Genomic DNA, 27,745 nt, shown 5'->3' with positions numbered 1-27,745 from the left:
GAACAAATTGATCATGTATACATTTTTTTTTTTTTTTTTTTTTTTACTTGTTTAAATAGTAAAAGTTATTATCAAAATTTAAAAAGAAATGAAATGGAATAATAATACAGCATGCATTTTTAATAAGTACAAAAATGTTTGTGATGAAATATAAAAAACAAAATTAATAAAATAAAATGAAACCAGATTTGGATATTCTGTAAAATGGGTTAAAACGAATTTTAGAGTAACACCATTTTTACTTTCACAAACGTTGTAGTATGATATTACCATTTATCCATTGAATTGATGTCGAATTGTATATGTATGCAGATCTATATGTATCCATATTTATACGTATATGTATGCCGATTTATAACCATGAATATAAAAATTATAAAGTATAAATTTGCGAGAAAAATAAACGAGGAGAAGAAATGTGCTTATGTATATAATATAGCTTTATAATAAATTATGAAATATTTTTTTTTTTTTTTTTTTTTTTTTTTCGAAATATCTTTGATTATAAAAGTATGTAATGGGATAAACAAAAATAGTTGCATTGGGTCTCTTAATTTTGAGAATATAAAAAATTGTTTTCCATCATTTTTTTCAAAAATAAAAAGAAAAAGATATAACAATTTGGAAAGTTATAATTTTTTAAAAACACACTTAAAAAAAAAAAAATATATATATCACTATTTATATGGGCCCAAACTGTCTGTCTTAAATAGATATTCAATTGTAAATACAAGAAATGGAAAAGAACCCAAATTGTCGAATCGCATAGAAAATGGCGAAGAACCCAAATTGCCGAATCGCATAGAAAATGGCGAAGAACCCAAATTGCCGAATCGCATAGAAAATGGAGAAAAAAACAAATTGCCGAATCGCATAGAAAATGGCGAAGAACCCAAATTGTCGAATCGCATGGAAAATGGAGAAAAAAACAAATTGCCGAATCGCATAGAAAATAACGAATTTAGCAAAAGTGAATGTTGCAGCAAAAAGATAAAAGAAATTTTTGATTATGTAAACACAAATGAGGAAAATAAAAAGGGAATAATTATAACGACTCCAATTTATTATGGAAATGATAAGCCTCATATCGGACATGCATATTGTAATGTTTTAGTTGATACAATATATCGATTTGAAAAAATAAAAAATGAAGAAAATAAAAAAAAAATAATTTTTTTTTCTGGTATGGATGAACATGGTTTAAAAATAGACAATAAAACTAAAGAGTTAAATATGGATAAAAATAAATATTTAAATAATATTTCTAATTTTTATAAAAAAATGAATGAAATGTTAAATGTAGACATAAATTTATTTTATAGAACTTCAAATTTATTTCACAAAACATTTGTTCAGAATATTTGGAAATATTTATTAAATAAGGGATATATATATAAGGATGTATATAGAGGATATTATAGCATAAATGAGGAAAGATATTTAAGTGAAATGGAAGTCGAGAAAATGGAAAATCAAAAAAAGGAAAAAAAAGAAAAAGGCGAAAAAGACGAAAAAAACATCGCTACGAGTAATATCATCTATATTGAAGAAGAGAATAGCTACTTTTTTAACATAAACAAATTTAAAGGTTTTTTAATTAATTTTTATAAAAGTAATGAAAATATAATATCACCTTCTTATTTAAAAAAAGAGATAATGTATCATATTCAAAATGATTTTAAAAATATATGTATAAGTCGATACAATACCGAATGGGGAATTCCAATACCAGATGAACAAAAAGGAACAATATATGTATGGTTTGAAGCATTATTATCATATATATCTTCAATTGCTTATGTTATAAAATTGTATTATAATTCAAAAGATGAAAATTTTGATTTAAAAAATATAACACAAAATGAAGAAGGAATATTATGTACTTATAACGATATTTTAAATTTAGTAGATACATATAACGATTTGAATAATTTTGAAAATAATAAAATAAATTTATCTAATTCAAAAATGGATGATAAAAATAATATTAGAAATTTATTTAAAAAAATTTGGAATCCTTATATTCAAGTTATAGGAAAAGATATATTAAAATTTCATGGCATTTTATATATATGTCTATTAAATAGTTTAGGAATAAAAATTCCTGAAAATATATTATGTCATGGATTAATAAAAAATGAAAATAAAAAAATGTCAAAGAGTTTAAACAATATTATAAGTCCATTTACACTTTTAGAAAAATATAATAAAGATGTTATTCGATTATATTTTATTGGAAGTGGAAATATATATGATGATAGAAATTTTAAAGAAAAAAATTTGGAAAATTTTGAATTTTTTCTTAGAAATTCAGTTGGAAATTTATTATATAGAATTGTTTCATTATGTATTGAAAATAATTATAAAATTATAAAAAAAAATAATTTATATAATTTTACTATTTTAAACGAATTTAAAAATAGCAAAACATATTTAATAAAATTATTTAATAATATGGAATATCCATTATTATTAGAAAAATTAATTATGTTTATAAAAAAAATAAATAAATTTTATACTTATAATGAACCATGGAAAATAATAAATAATTCTACAAAATTTAATTTTATTATATATGAAATATTTGAATCTATTAAATTTTTTTCTATTTTTATGTATCCATTTATTCCAAATATTAGTTTGTCTATTTTGAAAAATATAGGTTTTGAATCAATTGATAATGATTCTATTTCTATAAATATGTTGGATAATCAAACGGACAAATTTGTCTTAACAAGTTTGATAAAAATTGTATAAAAAATATATAAAAAAAGTTGAGTCAAATCGAGCCAAGTTGGTTGGGGACTTTATTTTGATGTGTGCCAGTGTGTGTGGTTCTTATGAGCGACCAAATTGGTTCTGTACAATTCTAGAGACGAAAAAAAAGAGGAAAAAATACGAAGCGAGATTCTAGTAATATGCTATTTTTCAAATTGTGAAAATGGGGGAGTGATAAAATATGGAATATTCTTTCAAGTTAATCAGACTGTAAATGTTATTTTATTATTTTTTTATTTTATTTTTTTATTTTATTTTTTTATTTTTTTATTTTATTTTTTTATTTTATTTTTTTATTTTTTTATTTTATTTTTTTATTTTATTTTTTTATTTTATTTTTTTATTTTATTTTTTTATTTTTTCATTTTTTAGTAATTAAAATATGATTATTTTTTAATTCTAGGTTTGTTTCTAGAGAGATACATGTATTTAGGTATATTTGAATAATATAAATATGGGAATTTTTTTGTATATGGTCTAGTAGCCCATCTATTTTTTCCTGATGTGTTTTGTCTAAACCATGGATGTTTTTTAGAAATCCATCTTTTAAATTTTAATTTTCTTCCATTTTTATTCATATATTGTTCATATTCTAATGAAGATTCTTTAATTCCGTAACTAAAATTTTTGATTACGGGTCTATCATATGGTGCTTCAATTTCTCTTTCTTCAAAACTTTCGGGAAGTTTTCTTTTGAATACAATTTTTCGATAAAACCATGTTCTATCTGTTTTTAAAGAATCATGAAATAAAAGCAATTCATTAATAAAATTTAAATCAACATTAGCAGAAGCTGCTAAATGTTTTTTGCTTTCTAAATGGAATATTTTATAATCATCTGAATCTAATTCATGAGGTAAAAATGAATTTAAAACTTCATATTGTTTTTTTAATTTTTCAAGTTGTGGATTCATTTTTTTTTTATATTTAAATGTGATACTATATATTTTAAAATAATCACATAAATCTTTTAAAAAAAATTTAAATTTTCTATATGTAAAAATACCTTCATATTTCATTAAACATTTTATATAATAATTAAAAAATTCTTTTTCCTTTTTTTCTGTATCATCTCCTAATTTTAATTTGTCTTTAATATTATTATTTTTAAATATATCTATAAAATTTTTAAATATATTAGTATCATTAGATTTCGATAATATATTTAATGAATTTTTTTGATAATTATTTAATTTTGTTTTTATATTTTTTATATTTTCTTGATTAAAGGATTGCCCTATTTTTGTTAGTAATGAGGTACCACCATATTGTTTTTGAATTTTAACAAAATTATTTTTTAAATTTGGAAAAAAAATAAATTTCACATTGTATATACTCATTTTATTTCGTGAAACATCATGTGTATTTAAGAGAATAATTATTTTATTTATATAAAAATGTCATGTTAATTATATAATTTTTACACTATATATATTCCCCAAAAATCTAACACAAATGTTTGTATATCCATATTATGCTATTTAAAAAAAAAAATAAATTCTTATAACATTTTTTAGTTTTATTTGATACGACACTTTTTATCATAATATATTTCTGTACAGTAAATTTGAAATTTAAAAATAATATGTCGTTTTAGCTTCCCACAAAATGGCGGTACATTGTTTGCAGTAGGAAAGAGGAGGTAGCTACGCATGCATCATGCTAAATGTATACAACGATGTATAAACAGTAAATGTTTATTTGTTTGCTTATTTGTTTGCTTATTTGTTTGCTTATTTGCTTAAGTTGGGCAAATTCTTATTAAGTTAAAAATGAAGCAGTTATTAAATGTGTGCGTAATTAAAGCAACTAATTTTAACAAAAAAATATGGATAATTTTCACATGTATAATAGTGATAAAAAAAAAAAAAAAAAAAATGTGAAAAAAAAAATATACATATATATATAATAAAATAATAATTGTTTTATTATATAGGCATATTATTTTTAACGTAATAAAAAAAACAACTGAATATTAAATATTCAGGAATAAGTTTAAGGGAATGTACTGTAAATCCTTTGTACATATTTTTCATTTTATTTACAAATGTTTTGGGTTTTATATTATTTAACTTATTATTATGAATTATAAATTTAAGAAAATTTTGTTCATACATAACACGATATTGATATTTTCTCCTCAAAGTTTCAAGGGGGTATGTAGCAAATTGTGCAATATATCCTGTTAAGACTCCTAAAACAATATAAGAAAAAAAGTTTGGATTTTTTTTAAATAATTCTTTATATTCTTCGTTCAATGTAATATTATTTTTCTTATCATTTTGAAAGTTGTAATTTTTTTTATCAAAATTTATTTCGGTAAAATATTTTGTAAATAATTCATTCAATTTAATTGTGATTGTTAAATATGGGATGAAGTTTAATAAGCATAAACTGTATCCTGCATATAAATTTCTGATTTCTAAAAAAAAAAAAAAAAAAAAAAAAAAATATACATATATACATACATATGAATTTCTCCTTATTATTAGGATAATATATATGTATAGGAGTATTAACCTTTACACATTTATATGAACATAAATATATGACTTAAATTGTAGACATTCAAAGTATTATGATATGTATTATATTTTGATTTGGTGTAAATAAAAATGGATGAGATATAGAAATATATTATTATTTTTTTTTTTTTTTTATTACTTCTCTTTAATAGCTGGTCATAAATAAATAAAAAAACTCCTCTTTTATATAATTTTTTATTTTTAAGATTTTCATGATTTAATGCCATACAATTATGAATTGTATCTAGAGGGTATGAAACAGCTGAAGATAAAGAACTGGATGTATAAAATAAAAAAAAAGTTGTCAAAAAATAATTTTTTTTTAAATATTCTTTATCTTTAATACGGTCAGATAAATGATATTTTATTTGATCATGGAATAATAATCTTAAAAAGCTGAATGATAGAAAATTAAAAATACTAGCATTATATCCCCACCAAAATGATGTAAGCCCTTGGTTTTTATATATACCTTAATGAATAAAATGAAGAAAATATCGAAATTTTCATTTTGTGAATAAGCTAGGCAATAATAGTATGCATGTATATATATTATGTAGTTGTCATTTTATATAGAAAAGTATTTAGGACGTTTTGCTTACTTTTTATTATATTTAAATATGTAAAATTTGGCTGAATCAATATATTTTTAAAAAAAACAGGTTGTATTTGTCTAATAATTACAATTCTCTCAAAAGGTGAAACGGCAAATTTAGAAATTATGTTTGCCCCCCCATGGGTTAAAAAAGTTGTTATAAATAGCCCTTTATAACTTATTTTTTTTTTTTTTTTTAAATAATAAATTTCCATATGATGAAAATATATAATAAGATTGAATAGTCTATAAATAATGGTAATAATAATGATGATAATAATGATGATAATAATAATGATGATGATAATAATAATGATGATAATAATGATAATATTTCATAAAAAAATAAATAGAATATTATAATAAATTTTGAAGGGATAATAAATTTTTAATTTGGTTTGTTCACAAAAATTTATGTTTAAAATGAGAATATTATTACATTCATTTTGATCTTTTCTACATACTTGTTTGTTTATTTTTTATTTATTATTAATATATTATTTTTCTATTAAAATAAAATTAAAAATGTTTTTAGTTCTATATTAATAATTTTTTTCATGTAAAATATGAAATGATAGAAATATGTTTTTTTTATTGATGTATGCATTATTTTTGTAAATTTATAACTGTTAATTTTATATTTTTATACCTTATTTTTTTTTTTTTACACATAGTCTTAAATATTTTGTGGAGAAATTTATCATGTGTTTGCTATTGGATCATTTCTCTATTTCGGTATTTTGTCACTTTATTTTTTTATGTAATTTATTATATTTTTTTTAAAGATTTATTCTTTATGAATAGATCAAATATTTGACACAATATTTTTATTTTTTAAGGGAGGTGTTTTTTTCATTGAGCTTTAAAGCTAGGAATCAGATTGTTTTATTTTTTTGATTTTCAGCAAATAAAAATATAGGACATACTTCCATTATTTTAGTTGTCATTATTAATATCGATTTTTTAAGTTATTTTATTAAGTTTAAAAATAATTATGGAGAGTGAAAATTATTATTATAAAAAAAAAAGTATGTATGAAAATGGAGTATCCAAGAAGAAACGAATAAATAAAAAATCAGTATTCTTTAATATGACCTATTTGATGATATCTTTTATAATATGTTTTATAGGAGGTTTGAAATGAATAATAAAAAAAAAGTGAATAAATATATTTTTTTATTTTTTATTTTTTATTTTTTTATTTTTTATTTTTTATTTTTTTATTTTTTATTTTTTTATTTTTTCGTATAAAAGACTATGCATGTCACGTTTAAAATTGAAAGAATACTGTATATACTTCCTTATTCGTCTTTGATCATATATACTAGCATCAATCTCCATGGTTGTATGCTTATTCATTATATGTGTGTGCATATATATACATATATTATCTTTATATGAAATGTATAAAATTCAGGAATAATACTTGGAATTTTAACGACATCCTACACCCCCGAAATAAACATTATGGAAAATGATGATAATATATTTAATTTTATATTAAAAGATAATAAAGTAATTATAGGAGGGAAATTAAATATAAATTTAAATATTACAAACGATACTTTACTATCTTACACACTTCACGCAAAAAGTGTAAAATATTTTTACTATCCAATGGGGGCAAATCCTACATGCTTTTTATATAACGGAGGTAATCCAAAAAAAAAAAAAAATATATATATAGCTATATAATTTCTTTTTCTTTTTTTAAAAATATATAACAAAATAGTTTTATCTTTTATATAATAAAAATTATTTGTTACACACATGTTAGGAGTCGAAGATGCTTCCTCTAACCAACTCCCTTTACAACATAAAAGTGAAATCGCTATTCCATTAAATCAAAATGAAAATGGGCTTACCACTGAAATTTTTGTATGAAAATAAAAACTCGCCAATATGCTGTAAATAATACAATGCACACATTATAAAACGAAAATATTGTATCGTTGTTTGCCTGACTTGTACATATATATATATATATATATTAATTTTTTTTTTTTTTTTTTTTTTGGCTAGTTGAAGATAAAATATAGGCTATTAAAACCGTTTACATATATTTACACAATTCCATTGCATTTAGGATATATAATATTGAATTCTCACAAAAGGGAAATTCAATCATTATATAATGATTGTAAAAGATTTAATATATTATATTTCTCAGTACTATTTGATGAATTATATATATCAAACAAAATAAAAAAGATAAATAATGATAAAAGATATGAATTAATTTTTTCGTGTAAATGTTTTGTGGATGATAATGTAGACAATTTTTTTAATTCTTCTCCTGTGCATAAAAATATTATTTTGGAAAATTTAAATAACGATCCAAATTTGGTAGATGATTTAAATAATTCTTCTCCTGTGAATAAAAATATGATTTTGGAAAATTTAGACACCGACCCAAATTTGGTAGATTTAAATAATTCTTCTCCTGTGAATAAAAATATGATTTTGGAAAATTTAGACAACGACCCAAATTTGGTAGATGATTTGAATAATTCCAATTTGGAATAATATATCAAGATAAATTTTGTATTGAAATTTTTGAATTTTTTTTCCGAATTTTTTTTACGTGTTTTTTGGTTGTACCAGTATTTATACGCATTTTTAATTGTAATATTTGTTTTTTTTTTTTCTCTATTGTTTTAATAAAACTTATTCATTTATTTATAAATTAAAATATTAATAATTTTGAATTTTATGTATGTATAGGTGTTGGTACATATTTGGGTATGTGTATGGGGACTAATCTATGTAAGACAAATATTTAAGTTTCTTTTCATTGTTAACAAAATGTAAAATATCATCTAAAAATAAAATATAGGGTAAAACGAATCTGGAAAATAAGTCTCTTTTTACGATTTCAAAAGGTCTATAAAATAAAATAAAATAAAATTGTGAATATATAATAGGGAGATAATATATGTATGTTAATATATTAATGGAAATATTCCATTATGCATGTCATTATATTTATTAAAGTACCTAATAATAAATAAAACACACATAATAATAAGAGTTATGAGAGAGATATTTAATTTAATTCCTACTAATGGTGAAGTAATAAAAATCCAATATATTATATTTATTATAAATAACCATATTATATATAAATACCACAAACTTTTGAGTCTATGCATTATTAAAAAATAGAAAACTGGAACAAAAAAAACAAATTCAGATTCTGAAAATAGGCTGGATCTACATTGTAAAAAGGAATAATAAAATAGTTATTAGTATGAATCTATTTATTTAATTAGGAACATCAATAAATAATATGAACATGAATAGATATAAAAAAATAATGTTGATTATAAAATTTTAATTACTTATATGCATTGAGTAAAGATATTTGAATAGATTGTTCTAGATTCCAAAAATTTTTGTGAACTAAAAAAATGGTCCATATATAATCTATCACAGATAAAATCATACTGGAATAAAATTATATTTTTTGAAAAAAAGGAAAGTGCATAATATTTATGTATAACATTTGTGTATAACATTTGTGCATAATATTTATGTGTAACATTTGTGTTACTGTGTGTTTAATTCATAATGAAAAGGTATGTATTGTTTTAAATAGAAATATTCTTACATATAAATTCCCAAAATAAAAAATATGATTTTAACAATAAAACCGTTTTTAGGATTTACAGATTTAATCCTTACAATTGGCATAAAAATTAAAATAGCAATTATTGGGGATACAAAAAATCGTAGGATAAAACATATTATAAAGCTTGGTATCTTGAACTATCAAATTAAAGAAAGGAAATTTTTTTTTTTTTTTGCATTCCAATAAGAGTATAGAAAAATTAGTGTGTAAATAATTAAACCGGTTTAATATTAAATTGGTTGATATTGCTAATGTTTTTACTAATTTTTTATTTTATTTTATTTCTTTTATTTTATTTTATTTTCTTGTTGTACCAGCACATAAGACCGACTCAGGTGTATAGGAGCTATTCGAATAAAAATGGTAGAAAAAGTAAAAACAAGTATTAACAAAATATGTATTATAAAATTTTCAATGTGATAAATTAAATCAAACATATTAGACCATAATATATAATAGCGTTCAGCTTTTTGATCTATAAAAGACAAAAGAAAATTTTGTTTAGGGGAAATTCCTTGTTTAAAATCAACTGACTGAACAACTAAATTAATTTTTTCTATATATTTTAATAGTTGTTTAATTTTATGAATTAATACATAAAATAAACATGATAAATTTATAAAAATAATTTTTTCATCAGATATGTATTGATCCTCATTTGAGTAAAAAGAATATGTTTTTTTTTCCTTTAAGTTTGTTTTTTTTTTATGATTTTTATTAATTTCTATAAAATCATTTTCTTTTAATTCATTGCATTTGGAAATGTTGTTATTATTTTTTTTGAAATTATATTTTATTCTCTTTTCTTTTTGTTCTAAACTTTTTGGAAATTTGGGTAAAATTTTATAATTAGCTTTATCATTATAGTTGGTTATATATTTATCATAAATAGAATCCTCACTTTTATCTAAGACATTATTTTTTTCTATATTAGATTTTTTATATAATTCTTGATTTGATACATTTGTGTATATTTCATGTCCGTGTTTTTTTTGTTCGATAAATTTTTTTTTATTATTATTTTTGTGTTTTTTTGTGTTATTATGATTTAGATTTTTATATGTTATATCTAATTCGATTTGTATTTCTTGGTTTGTGTGATTTTTACTTCTTTCTTCTTTTTTTTTTTTTCGAATTTTATTCAATTTATTTTTTATTTGTTCATCTTTTGTATCTCTGTATTTTTCGGTTGATATTAAATTCGGCTTTTCTATAATTTTTGTTATTTTGTTTTTATTCACAACATGCGGTTTTATAATCGTAAGATTTTCAGTAGCGCTCGATTCGAGAGTTGATTCATATTTTTTGGAATTATGTTTTCGTTTTCGTTTTCGTTCTCGTTCTCGTTCTCGTTCTTCTTTTTTATCATCCCTTTTTATGTCATCTCTTTTTTTGTCGTCTCTTTTTTTATCATCCCTTTTTTTATCATCCCTTTTTTTGTCGTCCCTTTTTTTGTCGTCCCTTTTTTTGTCGTCCCTTTTTTTGTCGTCCCTTTTTTTGTCATCTCTTTTTGATTTTCTCTCTTTTTTGTTCACAACCTTTAGCTTTGCTTCAGAATCATCTCCAATAGTACTTGTAAATAAATTATTTATTTCTGCTTTTTTTTCTATTTTGTTTTTTTTTACATGATCAATTATTATTTTTTTAGGGGGATTGTCTTCTATCTGTTTAGAACATATTTTAGAGTAAAAAAAACTATTCCGGAATTTATCTCTTATTATTTTTATTTCTTTTTTCCTTGATTTCGATTTTGTATTATTTTTGTTTACTTCATTGGATGTGTTTTCCTTTCTTACATCTCCTTTTGCTTTGACATTTCTTACTCTATCTTTTGGTATGTCTTTTCTTACTCTATCTTTTGGTATGTCTTTTCTTATTATATCTTCTTTTTTTTCATTTATTATCATATCTTTTTTTTTGTCATTTCTTACTCTATCTTTTGTTTTGTCATTTATTATTATATCTTTTTTTTTGTAATTTATTATGATATTTTTTTTTTTGTCATTTCTTATTATATCTTCTTTTTCTTTGCCCGATTTCACGACAGGGTCGCATTCTTTAGTATCCCCATTTTTTAATGGAAGATGTGGAGGGGAGTGGTTGTATGGGATGTCGTAATAAATAAAAGAGTTGTTCATTTTTTTAGATAATTCTAAGAGAAAATATAAATGTGTATTATGAGAATTTGAATATTTTTTTTTAATTTTTTTTTTTTTTTTTTCGATATATAATGTCATTAAATTTAATTTTTTATAATATAATGCTTTTAGACAATAATAGGGAGGGAAATTTAAAAATATTTTTTGATTTTTTAAAGTATAGAATTTATTTATGATTCTACTAATATTCATTTGTAAATTTTCAAAATTATTTTTTTCTTTTGTTAAATTAATTTGTGGAATATCATGACAAAATATATTTAATTTTACATCCATATAATTATTTATGTCTATTATTATATCAGCTAATTTAAGTAAGCATATCTCTTGATATTCATTAATGTATGGAAACATCATCATTAAGTTTTTTGGTGTCGAAAAGCTAATAGAAACTGTTTTTGAAAAAAAATATAAATATCTATAAAATAAAATACTAAAAAAAAAACAAGATAATAATAATAAGATTATATATATATTTATTTCATTAACATTTATAGCCATAACTAATATTAAAATTTTTAGTATCAATCCAAGTTCTAATAAAAATAAATTTCTTAAATGATATTTTGAAAATAAAAGCATTATAGATATAGGAAAAAATATAATACTATTAAAACCGCCATTTAATTTTATTGACAAAAAAGGGAAAATACAAGATACGAATAAAAGAATAACAAAAAATATATCAGATATAATACTTTTTTGGAAATTAGTTTGGATAATATAACATAATAAACTTAAAATAAATATCATGCCTTGTAAATATGTTGAAATACAAACATTTATTGTATTATTTGTTAACCCCCCAAGCAAAAATATAGTAACATTCATTAGTGATAACCCTACTGTTGCATCTACATTGTCTAACACAAAAATATGTTTCAGATTTTCTTTTATAAGGAATATCGTTCTATGAATAAAAAAATTAATAGTACAGAAATTGGGAGGGGGGAGAGTTAGGAATATGTAAATTAGAGATGTACTAAATGGAGCTACATAAGTTCGAGACATGGAAGTGTTTTCTCTCTACTATTTTTTCTACAATTTTTTCTACAATTTTTTCTACAATTTTTTCTACTATTTTTTGTTCATAATTTAGAGTCATTGTTCGGCTCCGAGTAATACCTTGTTTTTATGTCCTTTTCCACCATTAGCGTTTTTTTTCGAGACTCCGAAAAATATGAATAATATTCCTTGGTTAATTGTTTTGTCATTTTAAAAAATTAAAAGAATTAATAAGTATAAAAAATTTATATACATACTTGATTAATCAGCGAAATAATTATGATCGGGTAAGGAGAAAATAAAAGCAAGATCATGACACTATTTTAGAATATGAGAAACATCAAAATAGATAACATTTTTTTTTTTTTTTAAAAGGGAATTCTTAACCCCTGAAATATAGAGCCTTAATAATCATTGAATTGAACAAGTTGAAAAATATAATTTATATGATTATATTTTACATGAACATACATGCATTTGTTACAACCTTTAAATGCAAAAGAGGTGCGAAAATGTGTGCAAATAATTTTGAATGCTATTTCTAGCGATACTTAACATTTAAAAAAATATATTTTCAGAAAGTTATTTGAAACTATGAAAAAAGGAAGATATAGCGAATGGACAGAAAAAAAATAAAAGTTATTAAGATTGAACAAATAATATGAAATGGAGAGTCTCATGAGGTTATTGAAAATGTAATAAGATTGGTAATAGATCGAGGAAATTATATTTTAAGGTTTAATTGTTTATATTTATTTTATATATTGAAGAAAATAAAAAGTTGTGAAAATAAGTATTAGGGTCTTAAATATAATACTGATTGTTAAACAAGCATGTCTTGTTAATTGTAAAATTATATACAAGAGAAAAAGATATTTGTGTGTGCAAATAATATATGAACATATTACTCTTCATATATCTCATTATATGTGTACATATTTGTAGGTTTTATTTTTTGAGATAAATAGTTATAAATTTAAATTATACTTATTTCTCTTTAAAAAGGGAAACACACATAATTTATGAATTTTATTGTTAAAAATTAAATATTATTTTTTTTTTAAATTTAATATCATATAAAAATTATGATGAATATGTAATATGTGTATTTTGCTTATGATCAGGAAAAAGTTCGTAAATTTAATATTTTTAAAGTAATAAATAAAAAATAAAAATAAAAATAAAAAATAAAAATAAAAAATAAAAATAAAAAAATGTAAGATTATACGTGAATGTATTGTAAAATTCGAGTATATTCGCTTTTTTTTATATATAAGGAGAAAATTTATTTTAACCCTGTATACTATCATTATCATATATATATATATATATATATATATAATTATTATATTATATTATTATATTTATATGGGATAATATGCGTTTGCTTTACATAAATATTTTTAATACATATAAGCGCAACATATATGCACATAAATTTGATTGGTTTATTTCATATGTTAATTTTTTTGTATTTTAATTTATAATTATTAAAAATATACATTTTATCCCACATAAAATTGAATACACTTTATGTAAAATGTGTTTTGTGAAATTTTGTGAAATTTTGTAAAATTTTGTAAAATTGCGAAATTTCAAAATTTGAGCAATTCAAATTTATTAATTTAAAATAAGTTTTATAAAAATTTAAAAGAGGCATGATGATTTTATTTTTTTTTGTGTGAAATATACTTAAAAAAAAAAAAATATAACATTGGGGATATATAGTAAAAAAAAAAAAAAAAACAATGTCAACAGTTGAAGAATTAAAATTTATTTGGAATTTTTTATTTTCTGATATTTCGTCAGAAAAAGGAGAAAGGGAGAATGAAAATTCATATAAAGAGAATATAATTTTACTAAAAAAATTAATGTTAACAGAAAATATAAAATTTGAACAAAAATATAATGCTACAAGTATATTAGAAAAATTAAAAGGAGTAAAAGATGTTAAATATGATGATATATTAAATGATTATGCTAATAAATTTTTAACTTTTTTAAAAGAGTCTTTTGAAAATGTAGCAGAAGAAATTCAAATAAATGATAAAATATCATATAGGAGAAATGAATTAATAAAACAAGAGTTAAACAATAAATTACAAAATTTAAATAATAATTATAATTTAGAATATATTAGCTTAAATAAATGTTTAGGTACTGAAGATTTTGAAAAACAAATAAATGCGAGTTTAAAATTTAATTCATTAAAAGATATATTAAGTAAATTATTAATAGAAATGAAAGAATATGAAAATCAGTATAATAAATTGTTAGAAACTGATAAATTTCTTGATTTAAAAATGTTTGAATTGGAAAATTATTTAAACAATGTTAATGAAACTTCGTAAATACAGATCACCATAAAGGCATTTAATAAACTCTTGTATTCCGAAAAAAAAAAAAAAAACACCAAAAAAAACAACAAAAAAATCAATATAAAAAGGTGAAACATATTTTCACACACGCACGTATGCATATGCATACATATACATGGATACTGAAAGGAATCATAATTAATTTTGAATTTTATAGTATAAATAAATATATGTATATACTGTTTTGATTATAGGGGAATATATGTGCAATATTAAATTTATAAACTGGAAGTGGATATATGAATATTTTAACTTAAGATTAGGGAATGATGCTGCTTAGAAATTATGATAGCATAAACAGTTAACTCAAACATATGTATATATATATATATGTAGATAATTGTGTAGATAATTATTTAATTTTTTATTACTATTAAAAATGTATGAGTCAATTATAAAAGAATAAAGAAATAAGAAGATACAATTTATTATCGTCACATGGTTACTACTATGAATATGGCTTTATTATTTTTAACAGTTGTCCTTTCCTTTTCGTTTTCTGTTTTAATTATTTATTTTATTTTTTTTTTGTTTTTTGTGATAATATTTTGAAAAGTTATAAAAAAATTATATACTTCCAAATTATATTTTATCACGTTATTATTTTATTTATATATGTTTTTGTTATTGGACATTAAATTTGTAATAATCATTGAATATACGAAATGCAAAAAAAATGTTACTAAAGGAAATAATATATAAAAATACAATCGAATAAATTATTCTATAGAAATAAATATATATTTTAGGGAAAAAAAAAGAAGAAATTATTTATAAGTCATATGAAAATGTCAAAAATATATACACACACATTTGTGAATATTAATTGTAATAATATATATTCAAAAATATATTATGTATTATATATTTAAAGGATATAAATATACCAGTAAATTCAAATTAACTATTAATATGTAAAGAGGTTATTATTGTTACTATATTTTAATTTAATTCAAGTACAAAATTTATAAAGCTAAAAGTTTTATAGTTATTTTCAATATATATTTTTTTTATTTAATTATATTTATTTTTTTGGTATAATATTGAGAATAATTATATATAGTTTTAATTAAAATAAATATGAGGATAAAAGGAATTCAAATTTTTTTTTTTTTTTTTTTAAATTTCAGTCTAAAATAAAAATTGTTTCATATATTTTTTTTAATTTAAACAGGTAGAAAGAAAATGAGGTTTATTAAGAGATACTATGCATGAATAATTATATATATATATATATATATATATATATATGTGTGTGTAACTAGAGAATATAAAATGGGGAATAATAATAATTAAATATGTTTATTTTTTTCAACAAAAGAATTAATTTAAAGACTTTTTTTATATTTTTTTTTGTACATATTTTTTTTGAGAGAATAATTGGCAATTATATAATATGGAGAGTGTGGGGAAAAAGATAAAATATACACAAGTTTAAAACAGTAAATATGGAAAATGTCTAAATTGTCAATAATTTTCAAATAGTTTATTAAGTAAAATAATAACACATTAAACTTTATATGATACATACAGAAAAGAATGAAACAAAAGAACAAATATTTGTATAATTTTTTGTGTTTCTTTTTTTTTATGAACTGTGCATACATATTAAAAGGGATTAATTATTACTTATAATTTTTGTCCATAATGATAATATGTGAATATTTAACATTATATATAAGAATAAGTGTATTTTTTATTAAAATTGTTCGAGATTATTTTTTTTTATGTGGTATATATGTATATAAATTTTGGGGATGTTGTAATTTTATTTAAAAATATATAATATTAATAATTGAAGAATATCCGCTTTATGAGAATAATGCAGACATGCAATAAATAAGAATAATATAACAGGCGCAAATAAAAAATGCAGCCATTGCCCATAATTATAATATATATATGTATATGTATATATAAGTATATAGGCTCTTAAGGTTGTTATAAACACACACATATATGTATTATAGAGATTTGGCAGTAATTTTTTATTTTCATATTTTGCAAATAATTGTATACAATATATTTTTATTGCGAGAAATGGTATAAAAAATTTGTAAAAATGCATAAAGAATAATAAAATAATAAAGATACAAAGGTTTATAAAATTTTATTTCGTTTTCCCCTCTCTATGATGGGTTATACCTATTGTTTGCAATTAAAATTATAAATATATAATTATTATTTACATATGAGTTTATTAGCAAAAAATAAAATAAATGCAGACTATACATAAGGGCATAAAAAATGCAAAATTTGTCAGTAATTTTTTTTTTTTTAAAACACAAAGGGTTTATTTATCTCATAAGCAAGTATATATATTTTAATATTAATAATTAGATTAAAATATTATTAAAACTTTATTAAAACTTATGAAAAATACAAAACTATATTGATATGTATATAATTACACATGTAAATAAATATATGTTAATAATGAAACAATTAAAATGTTATTTAAAAGATGAATTAAAAAAAAAATTGAGCGTTATATCCTTAAGAAAGCATATATAATAATAATATTTTTTTTTAGTCACAAAAAAAATGTTTATAAATAAGCACATATACATATATATATGTACATATATAGTTTTAATTTTCTTATATATAAAATATATTAACATTTTTTCTTATTATATATGGTAATGGCATGATTAATTGAAATATGTAAATAATTATTTATGTTTATATATATTAACTTATTTATATTTTTCAAGATTGTAAAATATTATAATATTTAACATTAGCATAAAAATGCCTATATATATAGTTATATAAAAATTATACGATTTATGTGGGTAATATTATATATATTTGGGAATACTTAACAGTTAAAAATACAATGCAAAAAAAATGATATATAACTTAAAATATTAAAAAGGGAAAAAAAATTGTTAAATATGTATTATATGAATTAAAACCAGAAATCACAATATAAGCAAAAATTAAAAAAAATTAAAATGTACAAGAATATGAATTAACACAAAATATATTAGAAATGAAGAGTTTGAATTCAAATTAAAATTCATAACGGTTTAAACAAATTTCTACATTTCTACATTTTTACATTTTTACATTTTTACATTTTACATTTCTACATTTTTACATTTTTACATTTTACATTTCTACATTTCTATATTTCTATATATAAGTAATGACCTGCTTATATATAATTATTGCTTATACACTATAAAATTTTTTATAAAAAAATGGGAATGCAAGATTGTATATTATATACCTGATCAAGTATGCACATATATATATGTATGTACAATTTTATGTATATAAATTATGCCACGTTTATTTTCCTATAACTTATTTTCCCTATTATAATAGTAGCATCAAAGCAATAACTTGCTTAGACATTCTTACGTATATTTAATTGTGTAATGTTTGTATTGTGAGAGATATTATATTTCAACTATTTGTTGTATAACTTGAATTCAATAATACATATTCTATGTATGCATGTATGTATGCATGTACGGTTTCAGATACAAATTAAGAGTAGTTTGACATAGTACATAATTTTAATAAAGTAAGAATAATATAGATAAGGAAATATTGTTTCTATAGTAAAAAATTCGAGAACAAATTATAATAAAAATAAAGCAGATATGCACACAAAAGAAAAGGAACCATATTATGGAGGGGAAAGGCGAAGATATGCATCAAGAAGCCGAGAAAATGTAAGAGATCGCAGTGCGGGTCGAGAAAATGTAAGAGATCGAAGTGTGGGTCGAGAAAATGTAAGAGATCGAAGTGTGGGTCGAGAAAATGTAAGAGATCGAAATGGAGGCCGAGAAAATTATAGGATACCTCATGATGATAATTATAATAAAAGATATGAAGGTGGAAATGTAGATAGAAATAGAAATAATTCCAAAGATAGAAAATATTATAATAATGCACCCCCACATAACGACCATCATAATTATCCTCGGGATCGGTTTTATAATAGATCCCCTAAAAGAAACTTTTCAAAAGAAAGAAATTATGAAAAAAATTATGAAAAAAATTATGAAAAAAATTATGAAAAAAACTATGACAGAAATTATGACAAAAATTATGACAAAAATTATGACAGAAATTATGACAGAAATTATGACAAATATAATGACAAATATAATGACAAATATAATGACAAATATAATGACAAATATAGATATGATAGGGGGCATAACCATGAATGGAATAATAACAAACATGGAGGAAGTTATTATCACAATAATACTTATAGAGTACGAAATGATAGAATAGATACGAAAAGATATTCTATAGATCGAGATAGAGGAAGGGGAGAATATGATAGACATCATAATAATATGAATATTGGAATAATGAGGAGAGAAAGATCAAAAGAAATGAGAAGTCATGCTTATAAAAAAGGAGATCCATGTAAAATATTTGTAGGAAATATATCTCCAGATGCAAGAGAAGAAGAAGTTAGAAAAAAATTTTCCAAATATGGTGATATTATTAATATTCAATGGAAAAGAAGATTTGCATTTATAGAATATTCAAAACCAGTATATGCAGAAAATGCAATAAGTGGAGAAAATGGGAAACATTATATGGGGGAAGAGTTAAGCGTACAAGCACATCATTTAAGCCCGTTTAAAAATAATTATAATAATAGTTATGGGAATGTATATAATAATTATAGAAATGATCCAAGAAATTATGAAAATAAATATTCCCGAAATTATTCAGATAATAAATTTGAATCAATTGAAAAAAAAAATTCATTAAGAATTGTAGTAAAAAATATAGATGAAAAAGTGAGTTGGCAAGATTTAAAAGATTTTGGTCGAGAAGTTGGGTTAGTAAATTATGCAAATGTTGTATATAACAATAATGGTAATAATAAAGAATATTATGGAATAATAGAATATTATAATTATGAAACAATGAAAAGAGCTATTGATGTTTTAAATGGAAAAAAATTTAATGGGGTTCCAGTTGAAGTAGTTAAATATACAGATTCTTTAGTTAGTTCATTTTATAAAAATAAAGAAAAAGAAAATGATCATCATTATTATAATAATAAAGATAAAGGATATAATCATCAGGGTTCAGGAGGAGATAAAATACATCGTGATGGTAATAGTTTAGATCGAGAAAAATATCGAAATGATAAAAATTATGAAAAAAATAAAATAAATAAAGATGATGATATGTCAGGATATAATAGATATAGTAATAGTGTTAGTAATCATAGACAACATGATGAAGGAAATTATACGAGAAAAAGAGGAAATAATAAAAGTGAAGATATTGATCGAGATAGAAAAGAAAAGGAATATAATGATGGTGATGAAGGGAAAGATTATCATAGAAGAAGTTTAGGAGAAGGTCAAGATAATAATTTTTCAGATAGAGAAGATTCAAAAAAAATAAGAAAAACAGAATCTACTAGATATGGAAGAAATAATAAAACAGAAAATCAATATAATTCGAAAAAAATAAAAGATGAAGAATATTCAATAGAAAAAGAAGAAAATGTTAAAGGAGAAGACAGTACAAGAGATGAAGAACATGGATATAAAAGTGATAGAGAAAATATATACTCAGGTGATGATAAAGATCAAGATTATAGAAAGCGAAGTAACAATAGAAGTGCTGAAAAAAGTCCAAGTTCTAATTCAAAAAGAAAACCATATAAAAGAAATACAAATAGAAAAAATAATAAAACATCAGATGAATATTCACCAAAAGATGATAGAGATGTTATTTATGATGATAATACAAATACTGAAAAGTGATCATTTAAAAACAGTATTCGTAATAAATTTCGTCGCATATCAAATGGATAATAAACATTAAAAAAAAATATTTGACGTGTGTATACGCGCTATGCCCTTTTTATCACTACTATTGCTATTTTATCACTGTTATTTTTTTATCACTACTATTGCTATTTTATCACTGTTATTTTTTTATCACTATTGTCATTTTTTTATTTTTATTTTTATTTTTATTTTTATTATTTTTATTTTTTTTACTAATGTTTGGTTAATCCCTTATTTCATATTTAGCGACAATTACAACATTGTGGTTACATGAAAAATTAACCAAAAATAATTAAATTTATATAATAAATAACTTTTGTGTGTGTATTTTTTTTTTCACATAATATAAAACTATACAATTCGTAATAGTTTGCAAATTGTAATTATTTCGTTATATTCTTTTATAATTTAATATTATTTATTAATTTTATGATAAAAATATAAACTTAACGGAATAATAAATATACTTAAAATATATTTATGCATGAAATATATATGTGGTCATTTGGACAATCCATATTTATCACCATATATGCAAATATTTAAAGCTAGGAATTTGTTAGAATATAACATGTCAATATAACTAATAATAGTAAAAAAAAAAGGGAAATTAAAACTTAAATTTAAAAAATATTTTAAGAGGAAAACATGATATAATTATTATTTGTATATAGGCGTTGTATGAATTAGCATTTTGTTTAAATATAGCCATTAATTTTTACACATTAGTATATGAAAATTTTGGTAATTTAAAAAAAATTAAGGAATATAAAGTTATTAACCAAAAGCAAACAGAAATTTATCCAAATAAAATGTGTGCAAAAAAAAAAAAAAAAAAAATATAATACATATATATATATATATTATATACATATGGAACCTCTATAAATTATTACAACTTATGTCATATTGTTGATTATGCGTTTATGCCTCGATATATTTTACTCAATGTATTATTTGTGTAATATTTTTTTTTCTTAAAAATTAAAAATTTTGAATATAATTTTACGATTTTACAAAAATAAATATGATAGTGAAGGGTTTATGTGATAATATATTTTTTAATTATTAAATGTATATGAATTGTGCAAACATATAAAATTATGATATCTTGTAAAATATCATAAAGGTTTTATTATTTTATGGAAAATTTTGAAATTCGATAACATGAATAAATATTCCTTTATATGGTCTTAAGGTATTTTTTTTCCTAACCCCCAAAAATATATTAATGGGTGACAAATGTTTCACGGAATTGTGTAATATTAGAATTTAATAGGGTTTGTGTAATTATAGCGTGCATATCTATGTATATAATTATATATATATATATATGTATATAATTATATATATATATATTATGAGTGGGCATTATTGTTTCCATGACTTAAACTATATTTTATTATTATTCCTCGTTTTTTTATTACACATATTTTAGTAACACACACGAAATACAATCCCCCCACACACCAAAAAATAAGGAATGTAATGACACTTTCCCTATATTTTTTTTTTTTTTTTTGGGGGGGGGGAATACTAAAAATTTATTATAAAATATGTAGTATTAAGGCGTAATAAATATAGGAGATAAAAAAAATAAATAATTAATTCTCCTTTATGCATTTTACATAGTATGTAAATTTAAGCATAAAACGCGTACATACATAATAGAATGCACAAAAATTATTCGCTTAAATTATACTTAAAAGTGCAAATGATAAAAAAAAATGTGTAATATTATATTTAGATATGCAAATACCCATTATATTAATGTAATAATGTATATTATATATATATATACATATTTACATATATTTATGTTTATATTTATATGCGTTTAAAAGCACATAGTTTTAAGAAATATAAGAATTGTTTCGCAATAATATATGCGTGTTCCTACAAAATTTAGATATAAAAAATATATATTATAAATTAAGTATAAAAATTAATAGGGGATGTATATTATTAATCAGTGGATATAAATTATATATTATATTTTGCAGTGGTGTAATTGTTAAAAATGCAAAAATATTTGTGAGTTTAAAAGAGTTTTAAATTACATTCTATATTATATATATTAAGGGATATACAAAAAAAAAATAATATAAATAAATATGTTATATAGTGTAAAAGCTTCACGTTAAAAAAAATATATATTATATTTTGCGCATATAATAATTATATACATATATAGTTTATATTTTTTAATATTGTTTTCCTTTTTTTAGTAAATATAAAAATATTATTGTAAATGTTTAAATTAATGAATGCGTGTTAATATAGGAAGAAATATTCATGTTATTTTAAAGTAATTTTTTTCATTTTTTTAAATATAACCCCATTAAATTATAAATTATTTTTTTATAGCATCAAAATAATTACGATTTTTATTATATATAAAAATTTTTCAAGTTCTAATGTCATAAGTTTGTACTATATATAGTTACTCTATATGTACATGCGAGTTTTGCTTTTTTTTTTGTTTTACAATATTTTTTTTAAATTAAAAAAAAGAAACAAATTTTGACATGATAAAATTATATAAAATATATTATGTATGTTTACATTTTTGGTAAATCGGGATTATAGCATATGATTATGTATGTAATATATAAAGTAAGCATAAATATATCAACAAAAATAAAAGGGGGGGAGGAAATAAAAAAAAAAAAAAAAAAAAAAAAACGAACGAACATACAAACAAACAAATGTATAATTAAGTAGAGAAAACAAACACCGCCCATAAAAAGCTACATATATGTTACTTTTTTATATTAGCTATATCAGATATATGTATATTTTCGTGGGTTTTTTTGTTAAAAATTTTGGGTCACAAATTATAAATGAAAAATGAAATACACGTTTTAAAATATTTTGAAAAAAATATTGAATTATTTTTTGCATATTTTTTATTTTTTTGTCAATAAAAAAATTTTTTTTTAAAGGAAATTAAATAGGCAAATAGCTAAAAAAAAAAAAAAAAAAAAAATAATAACGGCTAGTTAAATATATCGAAATACGGGCAAAAAAGAAACAAGAAAGAGCCTTTATTATGAATCAGGTTGATGATTATGAATATTTTTGTCATAGTTGTGAAGATGTAAAAAGAACAAGTGATGTTGAAATTATTTGTGATGGGGAATTAAAATGTAAAAGTTGCAATAATGTTGGTTTTGTAGAAAAAATTGATGAAGACGATCCAGTTAGTTTCCATTCAGTTAATTATGATAGGGATAGTCAATCAAATGCCAATAATAGTGATCAAAATAATCCAAATATTTCCAATAGAAATAGTAGTAATAATAATAATAATACAAATAGTAGTAACCATAATGGGAGAGTAGGAAATAATAGAAGTAGTAGTAACTATCGAATTGAATATACAAATAGCAGTAATGCATTTAACCCTAATGATAACATTTTTAGTGATATGATGTTCTTCCGAAATATGTATCAACAAATATATAGCACCGGATTTAGAACCGTTGATGGTAATATAAATTTTACTTCTAATTTTGAACCCTCATCGAATTCAAACAGATCTAATGATGTTAGTGCCGAGAATACAAATGGCAATAATGTCAGAAATGTTAATAATAGTAATGGAAACAGAAATGATTGGTTTAGTAGAGTTTTCTTTGGAACAAATTCGAGGCCATCCAATCTAAGTAGTCACAACACTTCAAATAATAACAGCACTAACAATGATAATAATAATGATAATAATAATAATAATAATAACAATAATAATAATAACAATAATAATAATAACAATAATAATAATAACGGTGCTAACCAAAATAACAATAATCGAAATATAAGAAATCCGAGAATTATTACTCGAGCTATAGATATAACTAACATTCCATTAAATTCGCCAATTAGATTAAATTTTCATGATATAATTGATAATATTTTAACAAATTCATTTGATAATATTTCTTTAGATCAAGTATTAACAATTATTATGGAGAGCGACCCATCCAGAAATGGTCCTCCTCCAGCTTCTGAAGAAATAATAAAAAATTTAAAAATAGAAAAATTAACATTTGAAAGAGCTCAAGAATTAGAATCATGTGCTATATGTAGAGAAGAATATAAAGAAAATGATCAAGTTCATAGAATAACAGATAATGAACGATGTAGACATGTTTTTCATTGTGATTGTATTATCCCATGGTTAAAGGAAAGAAATTCTTGTCCTACTTGTCGTTTTGAATTACCTACTGATGATCAAGAATATAATTGTAAAAGAGAAGAATTAAGAGAACGAATAAATTCTGAAATATCTCGAAATAATTCTCTTAATAATTCGAATAATGTTGATGTTGGTCAGGATGAAAGTGGGGTAGGAACTAACAATGAGGAAAGGAATAACGAAAATGAAATGGAAGAAAAAACAGATAATGATAATGGAAATAGAGAATCTAATGATAATGGAAATAGAGAATCTAATGATAATGGGGATAGAACTGATTCTAGAAATAGAAGAGGAAGTGAATCAGGGAATCGAACTGAAGCAAGATTTTTACAATTTGGTGATGAACATGAATTAAATGGGTTGGGTGATTTTGCAACAATGAACACATCGTCAATTATACAAAATATTTTTAATAATTTTATAAATGGGTCAAATAGTGATGGTTCAGGAGTGAGTAGAATATTTTTTCCACAACAAGCATCTAATAGAAGTGTGAATCGAAATTCAGATACAAGAAATATTTTTGAGGAAAGTCAAATTCGACCTGAACATGTTATTGTTAATATAACTGGTTCTATAGATGAAATAAATGGATTCCCAACTAGTAACAATAATAATAGTAGCAACAATAATAATAACAGCAATAATAATAGTAGCAATAGTAGCAATAATAATAATAGCAATAGTAGCAATAATAATAATAGCAATAGTAGCAATAATAATAATAGCAATAGTAGCAATAGTAGCAGTAGCAATAATTTTCAAAATAATGGGGGAAATGAAACGAACACTAATCAAGAATGTGGAAATAATAACCAGGAGAAAAGTAGTTGTTCAAATGATGGGAACAGATGTAACGATAGAAAGAAAAATGATATAAATAGTGAAAATTCGAATGAAATAAATAATCAAGGTCGAGATAATTCTAGTAATGCACCACATATAGGAGAAAATATATTTGGGGCATCAAATTTTTTTTCGAGCTCAAATTTATCAGGATTACAAAGCTTATTTGATGGAAATAATTTATTTGATACTGCAAGTATAATTATAACAAATATAAGTAATCATAATAATACACCAAATTCTATAAATTCTAATTCAGTGGATTTTCCAAATGTTTTTAATAATATAAATGAATTTTGTACAAACATTAATAATTTACATGAAGAAAGAAATGAATCTATTTCGACTCCTATCGATTCTAACAATATTCAAACTAGTAATACAAATGATAAAGAAGATCAAAAAAATAATTCTGATGATATGGGAAATAATAACAAGAATGGAACAAAAAAAAATGAAAAAAGGATGTATGAAAAAGTGCAATTATCTTATAATGATAGAGATAATAGCAGTGGTAGTAGAAGGAGTCGAAATGATGATACTGAAGAAGAAATAATTCGAAAAAAATATAAAAACTGTGAAAATTATGATGATGAAAATAAATATACTGAAATGAATGGGAATAATAATAGGGATAATGATAAGGAAAGTGAAAAAAATGAAAAATCGGATACTTGTGTAATTGATAGTATAGAAAATAACGAAGAAAATAATGGTAACAATAATGAATGTAAAAACCCAGAAAAGCAAAAAACTGTTAAAAGTTATATATTTAACAAATTTAACTGGCTAAAAGGGTATGATAATAATAAAGAAAAAAAAAAAAAATCTGAAAAAAATAATGAAAAAAATAATGACAAACAGGATTCAAACATAATGCAAGATGACAACACAAATTATAAACATGAAAAAGAAGCTAATACAACCGAATCAGATAAAATGAACAAAAATAACAAGTCGGGATATTCGGTGCAAGACGGTGGAAATGAAGAAACTAATAAAAGTGATACTTATTTTCGGGGAACGGGAAAAGATGAAATTAATGATATGAAGGAAAATCTTAACAATGATTAAAATGGGGTTTTCCCTTTAGTTTTTTTTAATAAAAAAATTAAATAAAATATTTGTCCCAGATTTTATAGTTATTTATTGAAATAACTTATAATATAAGAAACCCGAAAATAGTCTTTATAAGAAAAAAAAAAACTGGAAGGAATGATTTACCATTATGATAGTTTATTTTATTTTTTGTTTAAGTTTAAGAATAATATAATGATGAATAAAAAAATATAGCCAAATTAATTACAGCTTTGATAAAAAAAAAAAAAAAAAAAAAAAAAAACGAATTTAATCAATGTCTGTATAAAGCTATGTTAGGAAATATAAATTTGCAAATAATTAAAAATATGGAGAAAAAAAAAAAAATTATAGAAAATAAATTATTAATTTGAGAAACTATTTTAATAATATACGCAATGTGTATTTTCTATATATAATGACTCAATCATCGAATGTGTCTATTTTGTTCTTAAATATTTTATATATAAAAATTTGTTTTATTTTATATTTTTTTTTTATATTATATACCATCACTTATTTTAATGAAATATTTATATTTTGATTTTAAAAATAGTATATATATTGTTTATATTTTTTAAAATAAAATGTTTATTGCCTTTTTTTTTCTTTTTTCTTTTTTGTTTTTTTTTCTCCATGTTACGTATATATAAAATACAATTCATATTTAAATATATGACATGGAAAAAAAAGAAAAAAAAAAAGCATATATCGTAGAAGTTTATTTTAATATGTATATAATGCATATTCATTATTTT

The 27,745-nt window shown here is 21.2% G+C and overlaps 8 protein-coding genes across 8 annotated transcripts; 5 read left to right on the top strand and 3 right to left on the bottom strand.

Annotated features, from left to right (window-relative positions):
- Nucleotides 1-453: 453 nt before the first annotated feature.
- PY17X_1206400 (methionine--tRNA ligase, putative) lies at nucleotides 454-2,757 on the top strand (the record flags this gene model as incomplete). Its single annotated transcript, XM_722552.2, has 1 exon — nucleotides 454-2,757. One exon carries the CDS (start codon nucleotides 454-456, stop codon nucleotides 2,755-2,757), a length of 2,304 nt encoding a protein of 767 aa, XP_727645.2.
- Nucleotides 2,758-3,164: 407 nt separating this feature from the next.
- PY17X_1206300 (conserved protein, unknown function) lies at nucleotides 3,165-4,118 on the bottom strand (the record flags this gene model as incomplete). The annotated part of the gene is made up of 1 exon (XM_722551.2): nucleotides 3,165-4,118. One exon carries the CDS (start codon nucleotides 4,116-4,118, stop codon nucleotides 3,165-3,167), a length of 954 nt encoding a protein of 317 aa, XP_727644.2.
- Nucleotides 4,119-4,706: 588 nt separating this feature from the next.
- On the bottom strand, nucleotides 4,707-6,113 carry PY17X_1206200 (ADP/ATP carrier protein, putative; the record flags this gene model as incomplete). The annotated part of the gene is made up of 3 exons (XM_723321.1): nucleotides 4,707-5,200; nucleotides 5,443-5,775; nucleotides 5,906-6,113. 3 exons carry the CDS (start codon nucleotides 6,111-6,113, stop codon nucleotides 4,707-4,709), a joined length of 1,035 nt encoding a protein of 344 aa, XP_728414.1.
- Nucleotides 6,114-6,892: 779 nt separating this feature from the next.
- Nucleotides 6,893-8,424, top strand: PY17X_1206100 (conserved protein, unknown function; the record flags this gene model as incomplete). Its single annotated transcript, XM_022956703.1, has 4 exons — nucleotides 6,893-7,031; nucleotides 7,316-7,552; nucleotides 7,676-7,776; nucleotides 7,921-8,424. 4 exons carry the CDS (start codon nucleotides 6,893-6,895, stop codon nucleotides 8,422-8,424), a joined length of 981 nt encoding a protein of 326 aa, XP_022812565.1.
- Nucleotides 8,425-8,655: 231 nt separating this feature from the next.
- Nucleotides 8,656-12,902, bottom strand: PY17X_1206000 (conserved Plasmodium protein, unknown function; the record flags this gene model as incomplete). The annotated part of the gene is made up of 6 exons (XM_022956702.1): nucleotides 8,656-8,782; nucleotides 8,896-9,111; nucleotides 9,240-9,344; nucleotides 9,509-9,666; nucleotides 9,844-12,598; nucleotides 12,814-12,902. 6 exons carry the CDS (start codon nucleotides 12,900-12,902, stop codon nucleotides 8,656-8,658), a joined length of 3,450 nt encoding a protein of 1,149 aa, XP_022812564.1.
- A 1,539-nt stretch (nucleotides 12,903-14,441) lies between these two features.
- Nucleotides 14,442-15,044, top strand: PY17X_1205900 (conserved Plasmodium protein, unknown function; the record flags this gene model as incomplete). Its single annotated transcript, XM_022956701.1, has 1 exon — nucleotides 14,442-15,044. One exon carries the CDS (start codon nucleotides 14,442-14,444, stop codon nucleotides 15,042-15,044), a length of 603 nt encoding a protein of 200 aa, XP_022812563.1.
- A 3,644-nt stretch (nucleotides 15,045-18,688) lies between these two features.
- PY17X_1205800 (uncharacterized protein) lies at nucleotides 18,689-20,836 on the top strand (the record flags this gene model as incomplete). The annotated part of the gene is made up of 1 exon (XM_720914.1): nucleotides 18,689-20,836. The coding sequence occupies one exon, from the start codon at nucleotides 18,689-18,691 to the stop codon at nucleotides 20,834-20,836; it is 2,148 nt and encodes a 715-aa protein (XP_726007.1).
- A 3,079-nt stretch (nucleotides 20,837-23,915) lies between these two features.
- On the top strand, nucleotides 23,916-26,984 carry PY17X_1205700 (uncharacterized protein; the record flags this gene model as incomplete). Its single annotated transcript, XM_722255.2, has 1 exon — nucleotides 23,916-26,984. The coding sequence occupies one exon, from the start codon at nucleotides 23,916-23,918 to the stop codon at nucleotides 26,982-26,984; it is 3,069 nt and encodes a 1,022-aa protein (XP_727348.2).
- Nucleotides 26,985-27,745: the final 761 nt, after the last annotated feature.

The sequence above is a fragment of the Plasmodium yoelii genome (assembly GCF_900002385.2).
Source record: "Plasmodium yoelii strain 17X genome assembly, chromosome: 12".
NCBI classification, from domain to species: Eukaryota; Apicomplexa; class Aconoidasida; order Haemosporida; family Plasmodiidae; genus Plasmodium; species Plasmodium yoelii.
Note: the sequence above shows the minus strand (reverse complement) of the source record. Positions and strands in the feature narration are given on the sequence as shown.